Raw genomic sequence first — 17,115 nt, 5'->3', positions numbered from 1 at the left:
TTTGGCAATCTTGCCATTGATGACAGCATTGAAGATCTGAATAAAGCCCTGGCTTACAGAAAGTTCACATCATTGACCAAAATGAACATACTTTTCAGGCCAACTAGTTTTGGAATCAGAGTCCTATAGAGCCTGGATTGGTGACAATGAGTTTTGAAAAGGTGGGATTATAGCTATGTGATTCTTTCATATGCTAGGTATGATAATTTATAGCTAAACAATTGACTTTAGATGCTAATGTTGAATGCTAAACTAAACTCAGATATCAGTACTTATTTAGTGTAAATCAGAAATAAACTAGTAGGAATCAGAAAAAATGTCATTAGAGGTATGAAAAGTCAAATAAGTTTCTGTTTAAGGTAAAGATGTAAAAACACGATCAATTAATATCTAAAACGTTATTGGTCCTGCCAATGCATTCTTGAAAAAAGAAAAAAGCTGGAACAAAGCTATATTACAAAGCTACAGTGACTAAAACAGTATGGTACCGGCATTAAAAATAGACACATAAATCAATAGAATAGAATAGAGAGCCCAGAAATAAACCCCTACATATTAATTTACAACAAAGAAGCCAAGAATATATAATGGGGACAAGACAGTCTCTTCAATAAATGGTGTTGGGGAAACTGGACAGCCACATGCAAAAAAATGAAACTGGACCACTATTTTACACCATACACAAAAATTAACTCAAAATGGATGAAAGACTTGAATGTAACACCTGAAACCATAAAACTCTTAGAAGAAAACATAGGCTGTAAGCTCCCTGACATAGATCTTGGAGATAATTTTTGGCATCTGACTCCAAGAGCAAAAACAACAAAAGCAAAACTAAACAGGTGGGACTACATCAAACTAAAAAGCTTCTGCATGACAAAGGACACTGTCAACAAAATGAAAAAGGCAACCTACTGAATGCAAGAAAACATTTGCAAATCATATATCTGATAAGGGGTTAATATCCAAAATATATAAGGAACTCATACAACTCAATAGCAAAGACCAAACAATCTGATTAAAAAATGGGCAGAAGATCTGAATAGATGTTTTTCCAAAGAAGACATACAGTTGGTCAAAGGTACATGAAAAGATGCTCTACATCATTCATCATCGGAGAAATGCAAATCAACACCACAATGAGCTATCACTTCACACTTGTTAGAATGGTTACCGTCAAAAAGACTAGAAATAAGCATTGGTGAGGATGTGGTGAAAAGGGAACCCTCATGCACTGTTGGTGGGAATGTAAATTGGTGCAGCCACTATGGAAAACAGTATGAAGGTTCCTCAAAAACTTAAAAAGAGAACTACCATATGATCTCACAATTCTACTTCTGGGTTTTTATCTGAAGAAAATGAAAACACTAATTCGAAAAAGATATAGGAAACTCTTAAGTTCACTGCAGCTTTATTTACAATACCCAAGATATGGAAACAACTTAAGCGTTTACTGACAGATGAATGGATAAAGAAGATTTGTATATATATAATACAAAGGAATATTATTCAGATAAAAAAATGAAATCTTGTCATTTGTGACAATGTGGATGGAACTTGAAGGCATTACATAAAGTGAAATAAGTAAGACAGGGAAAGACAAATACTGTATTATTTCTCTTATACATGGAATCTAAAAACAATAAACAAAACAAGCTCACAGAGACAGAGAACAGATTGGTGGTTGCCAGAGGTGGGGGGGGGTGGTGGAAGGGTGGGAGAAATGGGTGAACTGTATTTTAGTTTTTGTTTAAATAAATTTGTTTCCTTTTAAAAAATTTAAAATCTAAAAAATACTGGTCCTGAATAATAATGTTCAGAAGTTGTCAGATAGATTTTTACAATGTATATAAATTCAGGGAACAATTTTAGTTTGTAATAGTTAAGACGAAACATTTTTTTTTTCAGTAGAAAAAATGATTTATTATTACTTGCAGCAAGTAAGGAGGATACTGGGGATCTTTCCCAAAGCAGTGTCTCCGAGACTAAACTTGATTCTGGAATATCTCAAAAGAAGAAATAAGCTATTCAGTGGGATGTTTAATTTTCACTACTTTATATATTTGAAAATATGTGTAAATAACTTTTCACTACTTGACAGGGGATTTTATTAGATATATGTATTTCTAACACAGGTTTCATACGATAATAGAATACATCATATTTTAAAATAAATATAAAGTAAGTGGTTCATAAAATGGTTAAAAAATCTGGGATTTCATTGGCCATGAAAATGATGAGGCCGGCCCATGGAGGAAGGATAAGACTCATGCAGTGCCGGCCAGGATCCAGTGAGGACGATGAGAAGCTAAGGAGGTGAATTCTGCCTTAATACAAGGCGCTTTCTAAGGAGGTGGCTGTACAGCTGAGTGGATGCCTTGGGAAGTAGTGGATTCATTGTCCCCATAAATACTCAAACATAGTCTATGTAATCCTTTGGCTGGATGCTGGAAAACCTACGGAGGCATTCTTTATGCACCTGTCCGACAATACTATTGAGCACCTACCAAATACATGTTCCACGCTGTGGAACGAGGACACTGCGATAAGTGAAACAGACAAGATCTCTGTCCTCGTGGAGGTTGCAAAACGGTTAACGGATACAGACAATAAGTAAGTCAACAGATAATTCAACGAGGCAATTGCTAATTATGACCATTTCTCTGACAGAAATAAATAAGATGGTGGGAGAGGCTGACGGATGGATCGTGGGGTGATCAAACTAGGTGACATTTGAGCTAAGCCCTGACAGGTGACAGCTGGAAAAGCATCCCAGCTTCTGAGACTGTGAGAGCGCTGAGTTAGCCCAGGGCTTAGTTTGGTAGAAAGATCGATGTAAAGCTGGGAACACTGGCAAGGGAATGAAGGGGAGGCTCTGGGGCAGGAGGTGGCTCCCACCCACAGCTTCGTGGGCCCAGGGAGAAGATTTTGCTAAAGGGAATTAGCTATCACGGAAAAGTTTTAAACAGGGGAGTGATGTCATTGGATTTATATTTTTTTAAAAAAAGGTGGTGTACAAGATAATCTTTAAAATTTTTTCTAAAGCTGAGATTCTGACTCTGTTATGATGGGGTCTTCACCCTGTCTTATTGCATATACAGAACAATTATGTACCACACCTTCTGGTATTTGTTCTGTTTAGCAGTAGCAGTCTACCTAGAGAAAGAGCACCGAATTGCAAATTTCAACAGGAGCTGGGGAAAAAAAATGAGCCACTGTTGTGATTTATCCTGAGATGGCCCTCCTCATTACTGCATCTTCCCCAGACAGGTACCTGTTCTGCTTGGATCTGGTCCTCTGCCTCTGCTGACCCTGCTCCCACCCCTACACTGCTCCTTTTAACATTTTATCTGGTCAGCAGTCCCATTACTGACAACTGATTGGGCTCTTTCTCCTGGTCTTAACTCATTACTTTACCTCATAAAGAAGGGCCTATCTCCTTCCTGTCACAATGGACCGTCCTTTTGTACCAAAGCCTTGGCCTGGACTCAAGACCATTTTCTCCCTTACAATCCATGAGACTATAGTCTCCTTGAGAACCGAGGTTATATCTGGTTCTCTATTGGCGCCTCCGATTGTTAGGTCTTCAATAAACGCTGTTGAATGAATGACTACCCTAACCTTGGGCAGCCTGTACAGACCTGAGATCGTCCTGGGCCCGAACTCTCCTCTCTGCCACTCAATCCCATCTCTCCCTGTCCAGTGTCTACATTGTGAAACACGATGGCTCTGTGCCAGTTAGAGTCTCCCAACTATTCTAACCAGAGCTGGAACTGAGCCTTCATCTTTTCTTTTTTCCTCTTAATCAGTCAAGGCACAAGCTTGGGGTTGTTTTCCTGAATTGCGGCTGAGTCTTAACTGGGATAACTCAGAAAAAGCAAGTCTGCAGATGCTCTGCATCATTTCCAGGACCATAGTAACAGCTCACACTTATTGGGCACTACTGCTTGCCAGGCACCCTGCTAAGTGCTTTGCAGGCACTGTCTCCCTTGATCCTCACTGCAGTCCTATATGGAAAACATTATTATCCCCATTTTACAGATGAGAAAATCGAGGCTTAGAGAGGCTAAGTGATTTGTCCAGAGTTAACAAGGAGATCTGAGATTTTCAAGTTTCCTCTGAATGTAAAATTTGCACTCCTAACAACTAGGGAAAAGAAATGTACAAAATAAAGTTCATAATAATGCAACCACATACTGAAAATTAGCAGAGAAAGGCATAATTTAATTGATGATGGTATTGAAATGGATGCCCATATGAAACTGTTGTATAATTGGATAGAATTTCATTTCTCTGTGACACATTTTTCCTCTTTGCCTCCAAAAAGATCTTATCTATTCATAATCTTTTACTAGCACATCGTAGCATACTTAAGACTTTTTTTTGTAATCCTAAAGCATTTTATTTTAATAAGAAGAAGCCCAGGAAAACTAGGGAGGTATAGAAAACAGTCTGTATCTTACTGAATTTTAAAAGCCTCAAAAGAAAAAAGGTATGAAAAGAACCTAAGAGTTCTTACATACAACTGAAATGTATATGAGATCAAACCACCCAAAGCTTTAAAATCTGCTCTACTTACAGAGGATCTCTGGAACCAAAACATCTTCCAAAGTTCTGTGAGTGACAGTTTGAAAGCGTCCAAAACTCAGATTTTCCAATTTTTAACTTAACATCAAAGCATACATTCAGATATTTTCTGATTTAAAGAGACTGCCTTTAAAAATGCCTGATGTTATGTGAAACACATATAAAATACATAGGGACCTGTCTACCTAGAAAACTACAGAATTACAACCTAGGACACCAGCCTAGTATAAGACAAAACTCCAGATGAAGTCTTATTGAAGAAGAATAAAATGTTTCTTCAGTAAAATAGTTATCTAAAGGAATCCTAGTTCTAACGTTTATACTCACGGTCATGAGTAGATTGTGAAAAATTACATAATTCATTTAGGATATATTGAGAATCAGAGAAAGTACTTCTAGCAAATCACAAAAATTAAGAGAATAAATGGTAAATGTCTTACCAGCCCATATTCACTGAGGAAAATAATTCCCCAACTTGGAAAACTTATGAACTCAATTAAGAAAAATAAAAATTAGAAAAAAAAGAATCCAACTTGCAGAAGAGATTATACATTTGTGAACTTGTAAACATAGCTTAGGTTTACCAAGTCAGTGATTTTAAAACGCCTGTACTGATGCTACGGCATGTATCACATATGTTTATCTTATCTGCCTTTTTTGGTTAGGAGGCTCTTTCAGGGCTCACGAGGCATAGGAGAACCTGGGCATGGATCATACTTTGAAAATACTTAGCTTTGTATCTTTTGGCAAGTCACTTAAAGTTTCAGTTTAATCAGTTGATTCATGTGTGCTCTAGGGGATAATAATATTCACCTTCTCCCCCTCATAGAAGCAATACATAGGGTAGAGGCATGGACTTCAGAGAGATACAACCTGGGTTTGAATCCTAGCTTTCCCTCCGTACCTCAGCCCACTCATGTGGGGCCTTGGCTAACTTCCTCACCCACCTGAGCCTTAGTTTCCTCATCTACAAACTTAGAATAGCACATCCAGTGAGATGTCTACAGGGTAAGAGAAAATACATGTAAACATCTGGCACTTAGTAAGCTTTCCATCAATTGTAGCTACTGATGTTTGTGGACACATTTTGTAAATTGCATTGTATATGTCAGGCTATCATATGACTTGGCTGTTTCCTCAGAAGTCATGTAGTTTCTTACCCGCAGACTAAATCACAACATTTCTCCATGAGTCTGTATATAGGAATATATTTTCTTTTACGTATTGGAGTTTTGTTGTGATACTTTTCTTGGGAAATCTATTATGAGACTATGATGTTAACAAACCTCCCAATAATGAGATCTCTTTGATTCTTCCTTCTTTGCTGCGTTCCAGTCTATAGTCTACAGTGAGGTTTTCATCTATTCACTCGTTCAACAAACACCTCCTGAAGGCTTACTATGTGACAAGATCTATGCTAGGAATTATATTGCAAAAGGAATCAGCCTATTTATTTTATCACAGATGGTTTCATTCAGTATTATCAGTTAGTATGATAAAATGTTGCAGTAATATAGAAAACAGAAAATATTATAGTTTCTATAAACTGTAATGGGAATTAAAAATAAGTTTGGACAATATGTTACATATTCTCTAGAAAATAATTATATGCAAATTCTTTTCACAAGAGTTACCATATAAATTAAATAATTCCAAAGTGTCTATGAGGCTAAAGCAAGGATAGGAATTTAAAAATGGAAACAACTTTTAAAATCATCATTATTTAAGACTTAGTATGGAATTATCTTTCAGGGTAGATTCCTTTTTTTTTTTAAACATCTTTATTGGAGTATAATTGCTTCACAATGGTGTGCTAGTTTCTGCTCTATAATAAAGTGAATCAGCTATACATACACATATATCCCCATATCTCCTCCCTCTTGCGTCTCCCTCCCACCCTCCCTATTCCACCCCTCTAGGTGGTCACAAAGCACCAAGCTGATCTCCCTGTGCTATGCAGCTGCTTCCCACTAGCTATCTATTTTACATTTGGTAGTGTATATATGTCCATGCCACTCTCTCACTTCGTCCCAGCTTACCCTTCCCCCTCCCTGTGTCCTCAAGTCCATTCAGGGTAGATTCTTAAGTGCTTTATATCTAGAATAATTTAAAAATGGGCCACAGTTGGAAACAATTAAGGAATAGTTCTATTTTTATTTTTCTTAACAGTCATAAGCCATAGGCTATTTCTACTAACGGAAAACAACCAAATTTCACAACACCTATGTGTATATATTTCTATGATGTTCTAAAACATGTCCTTGCATCATTATAAACAATCCATTTTAACAGTAATTGAGTGCCTCCAACATACAGCAATTACAAACTGAATGATGAGTATACAAGATAAGTAGAGTAGGCGGCAACCAGTGGACCAAAGCTGGCCTACCAGCTGTTTTTGTAAATAACAGTTTTATTGGAACACACCCTGATTCGTTTGTTTACATAATAATCTTTGGCTGCTTCTGTGATCCGTTGGCAGAGTTGAATAGTTGTGATAGAGACGACATGGCCTGCAAAGCCTAAAATATTTTCTCTTTTCTTACTGAAAAGGTTTGCTAACTCTTGCTTTATATTAAAGATATGAAAGAATTTCTACACCAACTGGAGTATCCACACAAAAATTAAAAAGGAGTTAAAAGAGTTTGCTATATATTCAGCTCCCTTTAGGCTTGTGCTCAGTGCTTAGTAGACACATCAAAGGTAGGATAAATGAGTAGACAGATTCTCTACAAGCAGTCTTTGCTGAGCCAAAGGGCTGATGAGCCACTTGCCCAGGATAACAAAAATTCCAAGAGCGGTCCCAAGGGACCAAGCAAATGCTCCCCAGAAATGTATAACCATCCTTTCTCTGGGGAGCTGGAGGTTTTATTTTGTATCTAATGCTCTGTGTTGTTGGAAATACTGTGACTTTGTATATATCTATAAACACCATAGCTCATTTAAGTGAAAATGACCGTTGTCATTAAAAATAGGAAAAAGAAGTTGAGGTGTTACCTGTGTGTTGTTCTTCAATCCAGACTTGCAAATACATGAAGAGGAGTAGCCCTGCTACTCCAAATATCAGCACTGAGAGGAAGACTTGTTTGGGGTTCATGACCATTTCAGATGGCTGCATCTCTCATTTCTGAAGACCACATAGTTTGGTTTTCCACAGAGTTTCGATCCTTTCTTTTCCTCTTAAGTGCTCGTTCCGTGAAGCAACCTAGAATTTTTTAAAAATCCACATTGTACCTTGCTGATAACATTTCTTCCCAAATATGGTACAGATATACAGTATATCAACAATACTGAGGATTTCCATGAACTTTAACACTCTGAAGACAGAAGAGACTGTAGTTGATGGCCCTAGAATGGCAATTTTCTATTGTTGCCTTTATCTTATCTAAGGAATGTGCTATCCTACAGTTAATAAGTAACAGCCTAACATTTAATTAGGGGAAGCATCCCAGACTTCAGCTCTCCTATATCGTAAAGTCAGGTTCAAGTTATCTTAGAATGGCTTTGAGGGGAAAGAAGACTCTCAGAATAGACTGTTGAGGAAGGGATTTTGAAAAACATGTTTGTAGATAAAGGGGGAAAACACCACTTCATGTCTTAAAAATATAAAAATTCAAAAATGAAAGGTTCAACCTCTCATTTCCCTCTCCTTGAAAAGTAGTAGGTTTCTCCAACTTAAAGAGTACACTTGGGGCTTCCCTGGTGGCGCAGTGGTTGGGAGTCCGCCTGCCGATGCAGGGGACGCGGGTTCGTGCCCCGGTCCGGGAAGATCCCACATGCCGCGGAGCGGCTGGGCCCGTGAGCCATGGCCGCTGGGCCTGCGCGTCCGGAGCCTGTGCTCCGCAATGTGAGAGGCCACAGCAGTGAGAGGCCCAGTACCGCAAAAGAAAAAAAAAAAAAAAAAGAGTACACTTGGGGTTCCCTGGTGGCACAGTGGTTGAGAGTCCGCCTGTCGTTGCAGGGGACGTGGGTTCGTGCCCCGGTCCGGGAAGATCCCACATGCCGCGGAGCTGCTGAGCCCGTGAGCCATGGCTGCTGAGCCTGTGCGTCCGGAGCCTGTGCTTCGCAACGGGAGAGGCCACAACAGTGAGAGGCCCGCACAAACAAACAAACAAAAACAACCACTTAAATTCCCTCAAAGGCATAAAAGGATAAATAATGAAAAGGTCAGAGTTCAAGGGCCTCTCCCACAATAACATGGGAGTAGAGAAATCTACCTTGGATTACAGAAATCTACCTCAGTAACAAAATGTTACTTTACTTAAATATTGAAATGACATTGTTTTAGAATGATCTCATTTAGTGGAATCCTAACCTTCCTCTTTTTTTAAGCTCCATCCACTTTTGAGAATTTGATGAAAATATAAACCCTCTCCTTAGAAAAATAAACACACACAAAATCTAGCGTCAAAGATCAGTATGTTGGGCTTCCCTGGTGGTGCAGTTGTTGAGAGTCCCCTGCATCGGGTTCATGCCCCGGTCCGGGAAGATCCCACATGCCGCGGAGCGGCTGGGCCCGTGAGCCATGGCCGCTGAGCCTGCGCGTCCAGAGCCTGTGCTCTGCAATGTGAGAGGCTACAGCAGTGAGAGGCCCGTGTACCGCAGAAGAAAAAAAAAAAAAAAAAAAAGGAGTACACTTGGGGTTCCCTGGTGGCGCAGTGGTTGAGAGTCCGCCTGCCGTTGCAGGAGACACGGGTTCGTGCCCCGGTCCGGGAAGATCCCACATGCCGCGGAGCCGCTCAGCCCATGAGCCATAGACGCTGAGCCTGCGCGTCCGGAGCCTGTGCTCCGCAACGGGAGAGGCCACAGCAGTGAGAGGCCCGCGTACCGCAAAAGAAAAAAAAAAAAAAAAATCAGTTTGCTTACAGACACTTACTGCAACCCAAGTTAAGAAACCCTGCTCCCTATGAACAGCCGTGCAAATATGCAGTAGCTTGCATGGTGGGCTCACATAGTTAGCAGCCCAGCTAATGAGGCCAAGGTCATGGCTTTGTGTCTAAGGCTGGTCAAAGACTTTAGCTCTGTTCCTTGGCCACGGACCACCCCGCCCCCCCCTTGGGATGAGCTGAATAAATGGTTTCTCACTGCGAGGACATTACATACACTGCTGTGTCTAAAAATTCTCTCTCCTTTCTCTTCAAAAATGCCTCAAAAACTTCTGAAAGAATACGGATTTAGCCTTTTTAAGAGGCGTTTGGTGAGGTGCCAGGTAAAAGTTTAAAAATGCTGTGGGAGATTGCTAGGCTGGTGAAAGGATAATATTTAGCTATACTTGGCAAAATCAATGTTCACGCAGGTGTCGGGCTTCAAAGGTAACCTGTGAGGTCAGAATTAGATGTGGATGTGGCAGAATGATCTCGTGATTAGAAAAAAGAAATCCACCAAATGGGTAAAAGTGTTTATGCAAAACAACAGTGAAAAGACCTATTATAAATACATTTTTTCCTTCATATTTTAATTATACATGGAAGGTCCCAGAGTAAGAGCAGTGATTGTCAGCACTACCTGAGGAGCTTTCTCGAATCCACTTCTCTGAGTCCCTTGATGAAGAGAAAACGGTTAATGTTTTCACAAGTGCTTCTGAGGATTTCAAGCACTTTCTTGATTTGGGTAGTAGAGGAAGTTTTTAAGTAAGTAGAAGAACTGAGAGTATTATCATACTGCTTACTAGGTGGGTGATACTCTGCTCTTATGTTGCTTCAAAACTGAAATATTATGGGCTTTCCAAACATATGCAACAAAGAACAGTTCCCGAGGGAGATTTGCAATCTGAGGTGTTCCAAGATTGAATCCCTCAAGGAAAACTCCGAAGGGAAGCCAGCTTTCTCTTTTGTTGATGCTGCAGTTAAACAATGAACAGACACAATTCCTGAGTCCACAAGAAGATTCAGATAGGAGAAAACCAGTTAAACAAAATCTACTACTAACAAAGAAATAGTTGTTTACAAGAAAAAAGAGACTTTTACAATCTGTCTACATAATTAAAACTTAACCCAGATGAAAGGGGATAGAAGAAAACTCGTAAATCAGAACAGAGCCAAAGACCTGTGGGAATGGTGGGTGTGAAAGGCAAAAGAAGTACTCCTTGGGGGTTTGCAGAGGAAAATTATTACCTACGACGCTGGAAAAAGATTAAGAATTTGCCCTTTCTTTCTTCAGGAGATGTTGCTATACTCTGACATATCCTCCTGGGTAAGAAGTCGGTAGAAAACTCGTAATTGTTATTATGGCAGATGTGAGTAGAACTGAGCGATTAAAGCCACAAGGCAGAAAGGCAATCTCGTGTAAAACGGAGAGATACGTTTGATTTTCTCCCATCTCAGTCCATTAACCCAACGTTGGCATTCGGAAATGGCTCTCATTAAACAGAGGTGAGGTACTAGGAGCGGCAGTATTGCTTTAAGCAAACGTGAAGGTCAGCTGTGATGGGAAAACACACCTATTTGGAGATCATACATCTACCTCCATGCCTGCAGAAAAAGTGCAGACTACTGGAGATGGAAATTACTTGGAATAATGCTATTTTAGGTACCAGCATTATACAACATTTCCACGGTCAAAGGCTTCCTGTATTTTGTTCAATCCTTCCTCTGCCCGCTCATACGCGCAGTACCTTGTACCTAACAGGTACCCAACAATGGGTTGCACTGAATTGAATTTGGAGCTCCAATAACAAAATACAGGTAATTAATTTTCTAGTTGTATTTGTAAATCCTTAGTCCTAAATTTTGAATGGAGAAATATAGACTATTAAAATACTGAAAGGGTCTATATGACTTTTTTTAAAAGTACATATTTATTTTTCTTTGCATATCCTATGGACTTGTCCCTAATAAATACGAAAATATAAAAATAATTACCTTCTTAACAATAAATTTTTCTAGTAGAGTTTACAGTTTTCACAAGAACTTTAGCATGCTTTAAATACTCATTGAACAGGGTTTCCTCACCCTGGTCATGTTTGAGATTTTCTATTTAATTTCAATCATTTAAAAAATATATTTATTATTAATTATTAAATAATTAATTAAACTTATTGGTATTTTATCAATTTCTGTGTTCAGTATTAATTAGCCTGTGTCAGACTTCCCACCCACAGAACTGTAAGACAATGCATTTGTGCTATTTAAGCCACTAAATTTGCTATGATTTGTTATAGCAGCAAAGAAAACTAATATAGTACATTACTATTACAAAGTACTTTTAAAGGAAGACAGTTTACGAAATTACTATGAATGGGTATAATAATACTGATCTTTTCAAATAGTTTTCACATGGTTTCTCAGGCCTAGTGTTTCATGGTCTATTCCTGTAATAGCTCCATTGTTCAACGTGTTTTGTCATACAGAACATAGAAACATATTCCTTCACTAGACACTAATTTGTAGGTGCTTCCTTATGAATCTTGTTGCTTTGATTTCCTGTGTAATTTGTTTAACAGGTACCTTCTACTTTTAGCTGTTGTAATTAAACTTTAATTATAATTAAGGTTTTTAACAAGACAAGGCTTTGCCCTTTTATTCTCTGTTTTAGAAGAAAAAGTTTTAAACTCATATTTTACATTCTACGGTTCAGTGTAGAGTTTTTTGTTTTAGTTTGGTTTTTGCAACAATAGCCTGTCTTTAAAGACTGCACATGACTAAAACCAAAGGCCCTTGCAAATATTTGTTTGTATTAAAGAGGGGAAAAATAAAAATACCCATACAGATTATTGTTGAATGGATTGTTCATCTCATTTCTCATTTTTATTTGTTCCCCACTCTGAAGATGTCCAAGTGTTAAATATGGATGAGACAGAAATAGTGTTATTTTTACATTTGTTTAAGCACAGTCACAAGAATTTGTAGCATGTATTTATATGTCAGTCAGGAATCACCAGGATCACATTCAGGAAAACATGAGGTAAATTCAGCGTCAAATTCTATTTCATTAAAGGGTCCTATGAAGATAGAGGGAGTCCTTAAAAAGTTTTTTGGAGTCCTGAAACAAGGAAATGGCAATCTGAGTGATCATTTCTAAGATGACTTGAAGGAGTTATCAGTGAGGGATTATGTCAAATGAGATAAGTGATAACTACAGATTGGATAAGGGGGAGGGCGGTCAGCAAGTCAAATGAAATGACTGAGTTTTAGTTACCATACTAGTTAATAATATAACCCAAGAAGTGTTAAATAAAAGATGGCTTCCACAACCTAAGAGTCCATCAACAGATAGATAAAGAAGATGCGGGGTGTGTGTGTGTGTGTGTGTGTGTGTGTGTGTGTGTGTGTGTGTGTGTGTGTGTGTGTGTGTGTGTGTGTGTGTATACATACACACAGTGGAATACTACTCAGCCATTAAAAAAATGAAATATTTTTGCAGCAACATGGATGGACTTGGAGGGTATTATGTTAAGTGAAATAAGTCAGACAGAGAAAGACAAATACTATATAATATCACTTATATGCGGAGTCTAAAAAATACAGCAAACTAGTGACTATAACAAAAAAGAAGCAGGCTCACAGATACAGAGAACAAACTAGTGGTTACCAGTGGGGAGGGGGGAGGGGCAATACAGGGGTGAGGGTGGGGGGCACAAACTAATGGGGTCACCATTCAACCCACTGAACCAGGCTTTGTCTGGCCACGGTGACTGTTTTGGAGGCCATTTAATCAGAACCAAGCTTAGCGCTCTGGATGGATGGTCATGAGATGTGATATTTTCTTTCTCAGTGACTGTGAATAAGGAAGCACATAGTTCCCGCTGTTGCTGGAAGTCTTCTGGCAGCCCTGATGGAAGCCAGCCTAAAAAACAAGGCAGCACAGAGGAAAGCAAAGCTGAGAAACCTGCAGAGAAACAGAGGAACAGCTCTGACTAGGCCCTGAAGGTACTCGCTCTGCCTCTGAATTTGTAAATTAGGAGTTCCTAATAAAGTTCCTTTATTTTTCAGTGTATTACAAAGCAATTGTAAGTACAGTGAGCGAACTTAGGAATAAGCTATATTTTGGGTGAAGCAATTTCAGCAAGATAATCAGAAATAAATGAAAAGAACAGTGCTAACATTTATTGAGCAGTTATACATTGTAGGCTCTGTTCTGAGCATTTTATATTGATTCTTTAATTTAATTCTCACAATAACTCTACCTCCCCAGTCAAGAAATCTGCAGGACTGGCTCACATAACCACACGGTCTGATGCAGAGTTCAGTGGGAGGTGAGGCGAGAGGTGGAGGTGGACACAGACCACAGAAGGCCTCAGCATCAACATAGGGTGACTACATTTGTCCTGTGGACACCAGGGGACCGACGGCAGGTTTGAAGGGAGTGGAAGGATCAGGTTTGCATTGAGGGAGGATCACTCAGAGGCAGTGTGGAGACGGGATGGAAGGTAAAGGAGACCACAGGCGATTGGGAAGAGGACAGCTGCTGGCCAGGAATGCCCAGGGCAGGGATTGGATTCTATCCCAATCCAAAAATCCTTCTGTCCTTCCATTCACGCACATCCTCTTGTCTTTCATTACTGGAGGCAGTTTATCATAGTGGTTAAGTATGAAGATTCTGGAGCCCGACTGCCAGGTTCAAGTCACAGCTTGATGACTTACTACTTTAGTCACATGGCTTATTATGTAACTGCTATGTGCCTCGGTTTCCTCACATCTAAATTGGGGAGAATAAAAGTGTTTACCATGTGAGGTCAGCGTTGTGAAATGTTGATACATAAAAGCTATTTAGAAGAATACCTGGCCTATAGAGGTTGTCTATAATATTAAAATGTTAATATCTTTACATTCCAGATGTCCAGCACGGGGGTAGCTACACTGTAATTAATCAATAAATATCTGTTGAAAGATAGGGTACTTTTACTTCAAAAGGCAGTCTGCTTTTCCTGTTAGAAAGGTTTATTCTTTCAATTCAAGCCAATTCAACCCAATCAATAAACATCCATTAGGCTGGAATATGACTAAGGCTCAGTGCCAGACCCTGTAAGCAAAGCCAAAGGGAGTAAGGTTTAATCTTTGATCTTCATCAGAGAACAGCTGAACCTAGCTCTTCACAATTTGCACAAGTTGGTTTTAGTAGAGTCTTCTAGAACAACTCATAACAAATCTGTTCTCCCCTTTACATGACAGACTTTCCAATTATTGAAAACAATTATCCTGTCTATCCTTAATCCTTTGACTCCCAGATAAACAATACATATGCACAATTCCTTCAGCCGTTCCTTACGGGACATGGTTTAGGAGTCTTCAGTCAATTGAACCATCCTCCTCCAGACACATTTGTGCTTTAAATGCAGGGCTCAGAAGTAGAGTGCTTTTGAACGGATGGGTAATGTTCTAAGCATCAGCACCATAAAAATAATAGCTAAATGTGAGGGAATTCACAGATAAAGTGGGAGAATAAAACAGGTTACAGGTTAGAGCCTGAGGGATTTCCTTCAGTCCGAACAGCAGGGTAGTAGAAATATCTTCTTTATAAAACTTTGAAAGAAAGGATTAATGAAGTAGGAAACTTGTCATAAAGAACATGCAATTAAGAAACTAAGACAGGATCTTATTACATGGGAGACTGTAAATGAACAGTTTGTTTAATAAGTAAACATAGGGCAAGGACTTAAATAGCAGGCATGAAGGTTAACCATGAAATATGGTCCCCCCAAAAGTGGAAAAAGAAGAGACCAGAAAAGATGACTACACCAAAGTGAAATTATTGAGAGAAGATCAAAAAGGACTAAAGGATTTTGGGGAGAGGAACCGGAAGATGAAAATTTTTTTATTCTAACCATGAGTTTGAAGTGTCAGAAGAGAAAAAGGATATGTGTTTTACTGTAGTGCACAGTAGGTCAAAATAGTTCTAACATATACAAATGTCATTCACACACCCTTGAATCTTAAATAATAATGTAGTACTTTGAGTACTATGTAAGCAAGTAATATATGTTTATTTAAATTTTTGTTTTCGGTTTCAGTGATAGCAGGATATGAGTTTTTCATATCAACTAAAGGAAGAAGTTGCTTTTCAGGGAGATAGACCAATATATAAAGGAATTACAAAATCTAGTGAGTTTGGTGGGGCATTATAGCTGAAAAAAGTGACATGATTCAAAAATAGGATAATGTAGGAGTGAGTGAGTAAGAGAGACAGAGAGAAAGCCAGAGAATTTTAAAAGCTTCATAGCAATATATTTACTTCCAAAAGACCTCAAAAAATAAACAAAATCCAGCATGTAATGAACTATTATGTAGATATAACATTGACATTGAAGATGAATCATTAAGATCACAGAAAAATATTCACAATACCCTCTTAAGTGAAAAGGGCAGGCTATAAAACTGCTGGAACATGCAGTTTGCTAAACATTGCAGTGACCCCCCCCAGTCACGGGTAGAATTGTGTTCTGTCCCTCCTTATGATTGGTGGAGGTTGTGTCACTAGTAAAAAATCCAAAACAAACCAACAACAAACAAACAAGAACAAGCTGGCAGCACTGCAGAGGCAACAGGCGGGGACCTCCCTGGCGGTCCAGTGGTTAGGACTCCACGCTCTCACTGCCTGGGGCCTGGGTTCGATCCCTGGTCAAGGAACTAAGATCCTACAAGCCGCATGGAGCAGCCGCCCCCCACCCCCTCAAAAAAAAAAGAGGCAACAGAATGTTAGGAAGTCATTTTGATCTTTGCACTTCTTCTGAGTAAGCAGTAGTTCAAATTAGAATGTTAGCTACAACATGAAACAGAATGGATCAAATTGGTTTTGCAATGTTACTTTTTACAATAAAATAGCAGTATCTGTACTTAATTAATGTCCAATAGTTAAGACGACTTCTAGAATGACAAACTCCTGTGACAAATAACTTAGACAAAAAGTTTGGCATTGCTTTATATTCAACAAACTGTCCTGATATATTTTCAAATGAGTATTTTTATGATGAGACAATAAAACATAGACTGTTTTATTATTACTATGTTACTTGCTGTTACCTGGATAAAATATCTTTTCTATGTTGTCACCTATATGTTACATTATTTCTATATTCCCTTTTCTGCTCATCACAGTAACAATAAAACCCTTGTAAGGGTGTAATACTTATAGAGTATCTTGCTTTCTTATGCCACATATGTTGGCTAGTTATTTCTATTAATGATTAGCTAGACAGTCAATAACTATTTAGAAGATTGATTTTTCCCCATCATTATATATTATCTAGACATCTGGTATGCTGCCATTGTATAATGTCTCTTGTAGAAAGGATAACACTACTTTCCATAAAATAGCAAAATTCTAAGGCTAACCTAAACCTCTATAAAACACTAGAAATATGTGTATATTCTAAAATAAATATGATTTGTTTCTTAGGGATAGCAAAGTTTGTGAGCAGCACTCAAAGTTGGCTTCAAGCAATCTCATGCAAATATTTATTAAATTTTACTACATGCCCCATCTCTTTGCTCTTGTTTCACATTCTAGTCCATCTGTGCTTCGCCTGCAACCATTTAATAGAGAAACAACATGAAGTAGAACAGAAAAGGTGCTAATCTACAAATCTTGGTT

The 17,115-nt window shown here is 38.6% G+C and overlaps 1 protein-coding gene across 1 annotated transcript in view; it reads right to left on the bottom strand.

Annotated features, from left to right (window-relative positions):
• Positions 1 to 17,115, bottom strand: part of CHST9 (carbohydrate sulfotransferase 9) — a 232,625-nt gene that overhangs the window by 188,707 nt on the left and 26,803 nt on the right. Inside the window, exon 2 of the mRNA XM_067699412.1 lies at positions 7,585 to 7,792. Within this exon, the coding sequence (XP_067555513.1) occupies positions 7,585 to 7,705 (121 nt within the window). The 5' untranslated portion in view covers positions 7,706 to 7,792. The remainder of the gene's footprint in view (positions 1 to 7,584; positions 7,793 to 17,115) is intronic.

The sequence above is a fragment of the Pseudorca crassidens genome, chromosome 12 (genome assembly GCF_039906515.1).
Source record: "Pseudorca crassidens isolate mPseCra1 chromosome 12, mPseCra1.hap1, whole genome shotgun sequence".
Taxonomy (NCBI): Eukaryota; Metazoa; Chordata; class Mammalia; order Artiodactyla; family Delphinidae; genus Pseudorca; species Pseudorca crassidens.
Note: the sequence above shows the minus strand (reverse complement) of the source record. Positions and strands in the feature narration are given on the sequence as shown.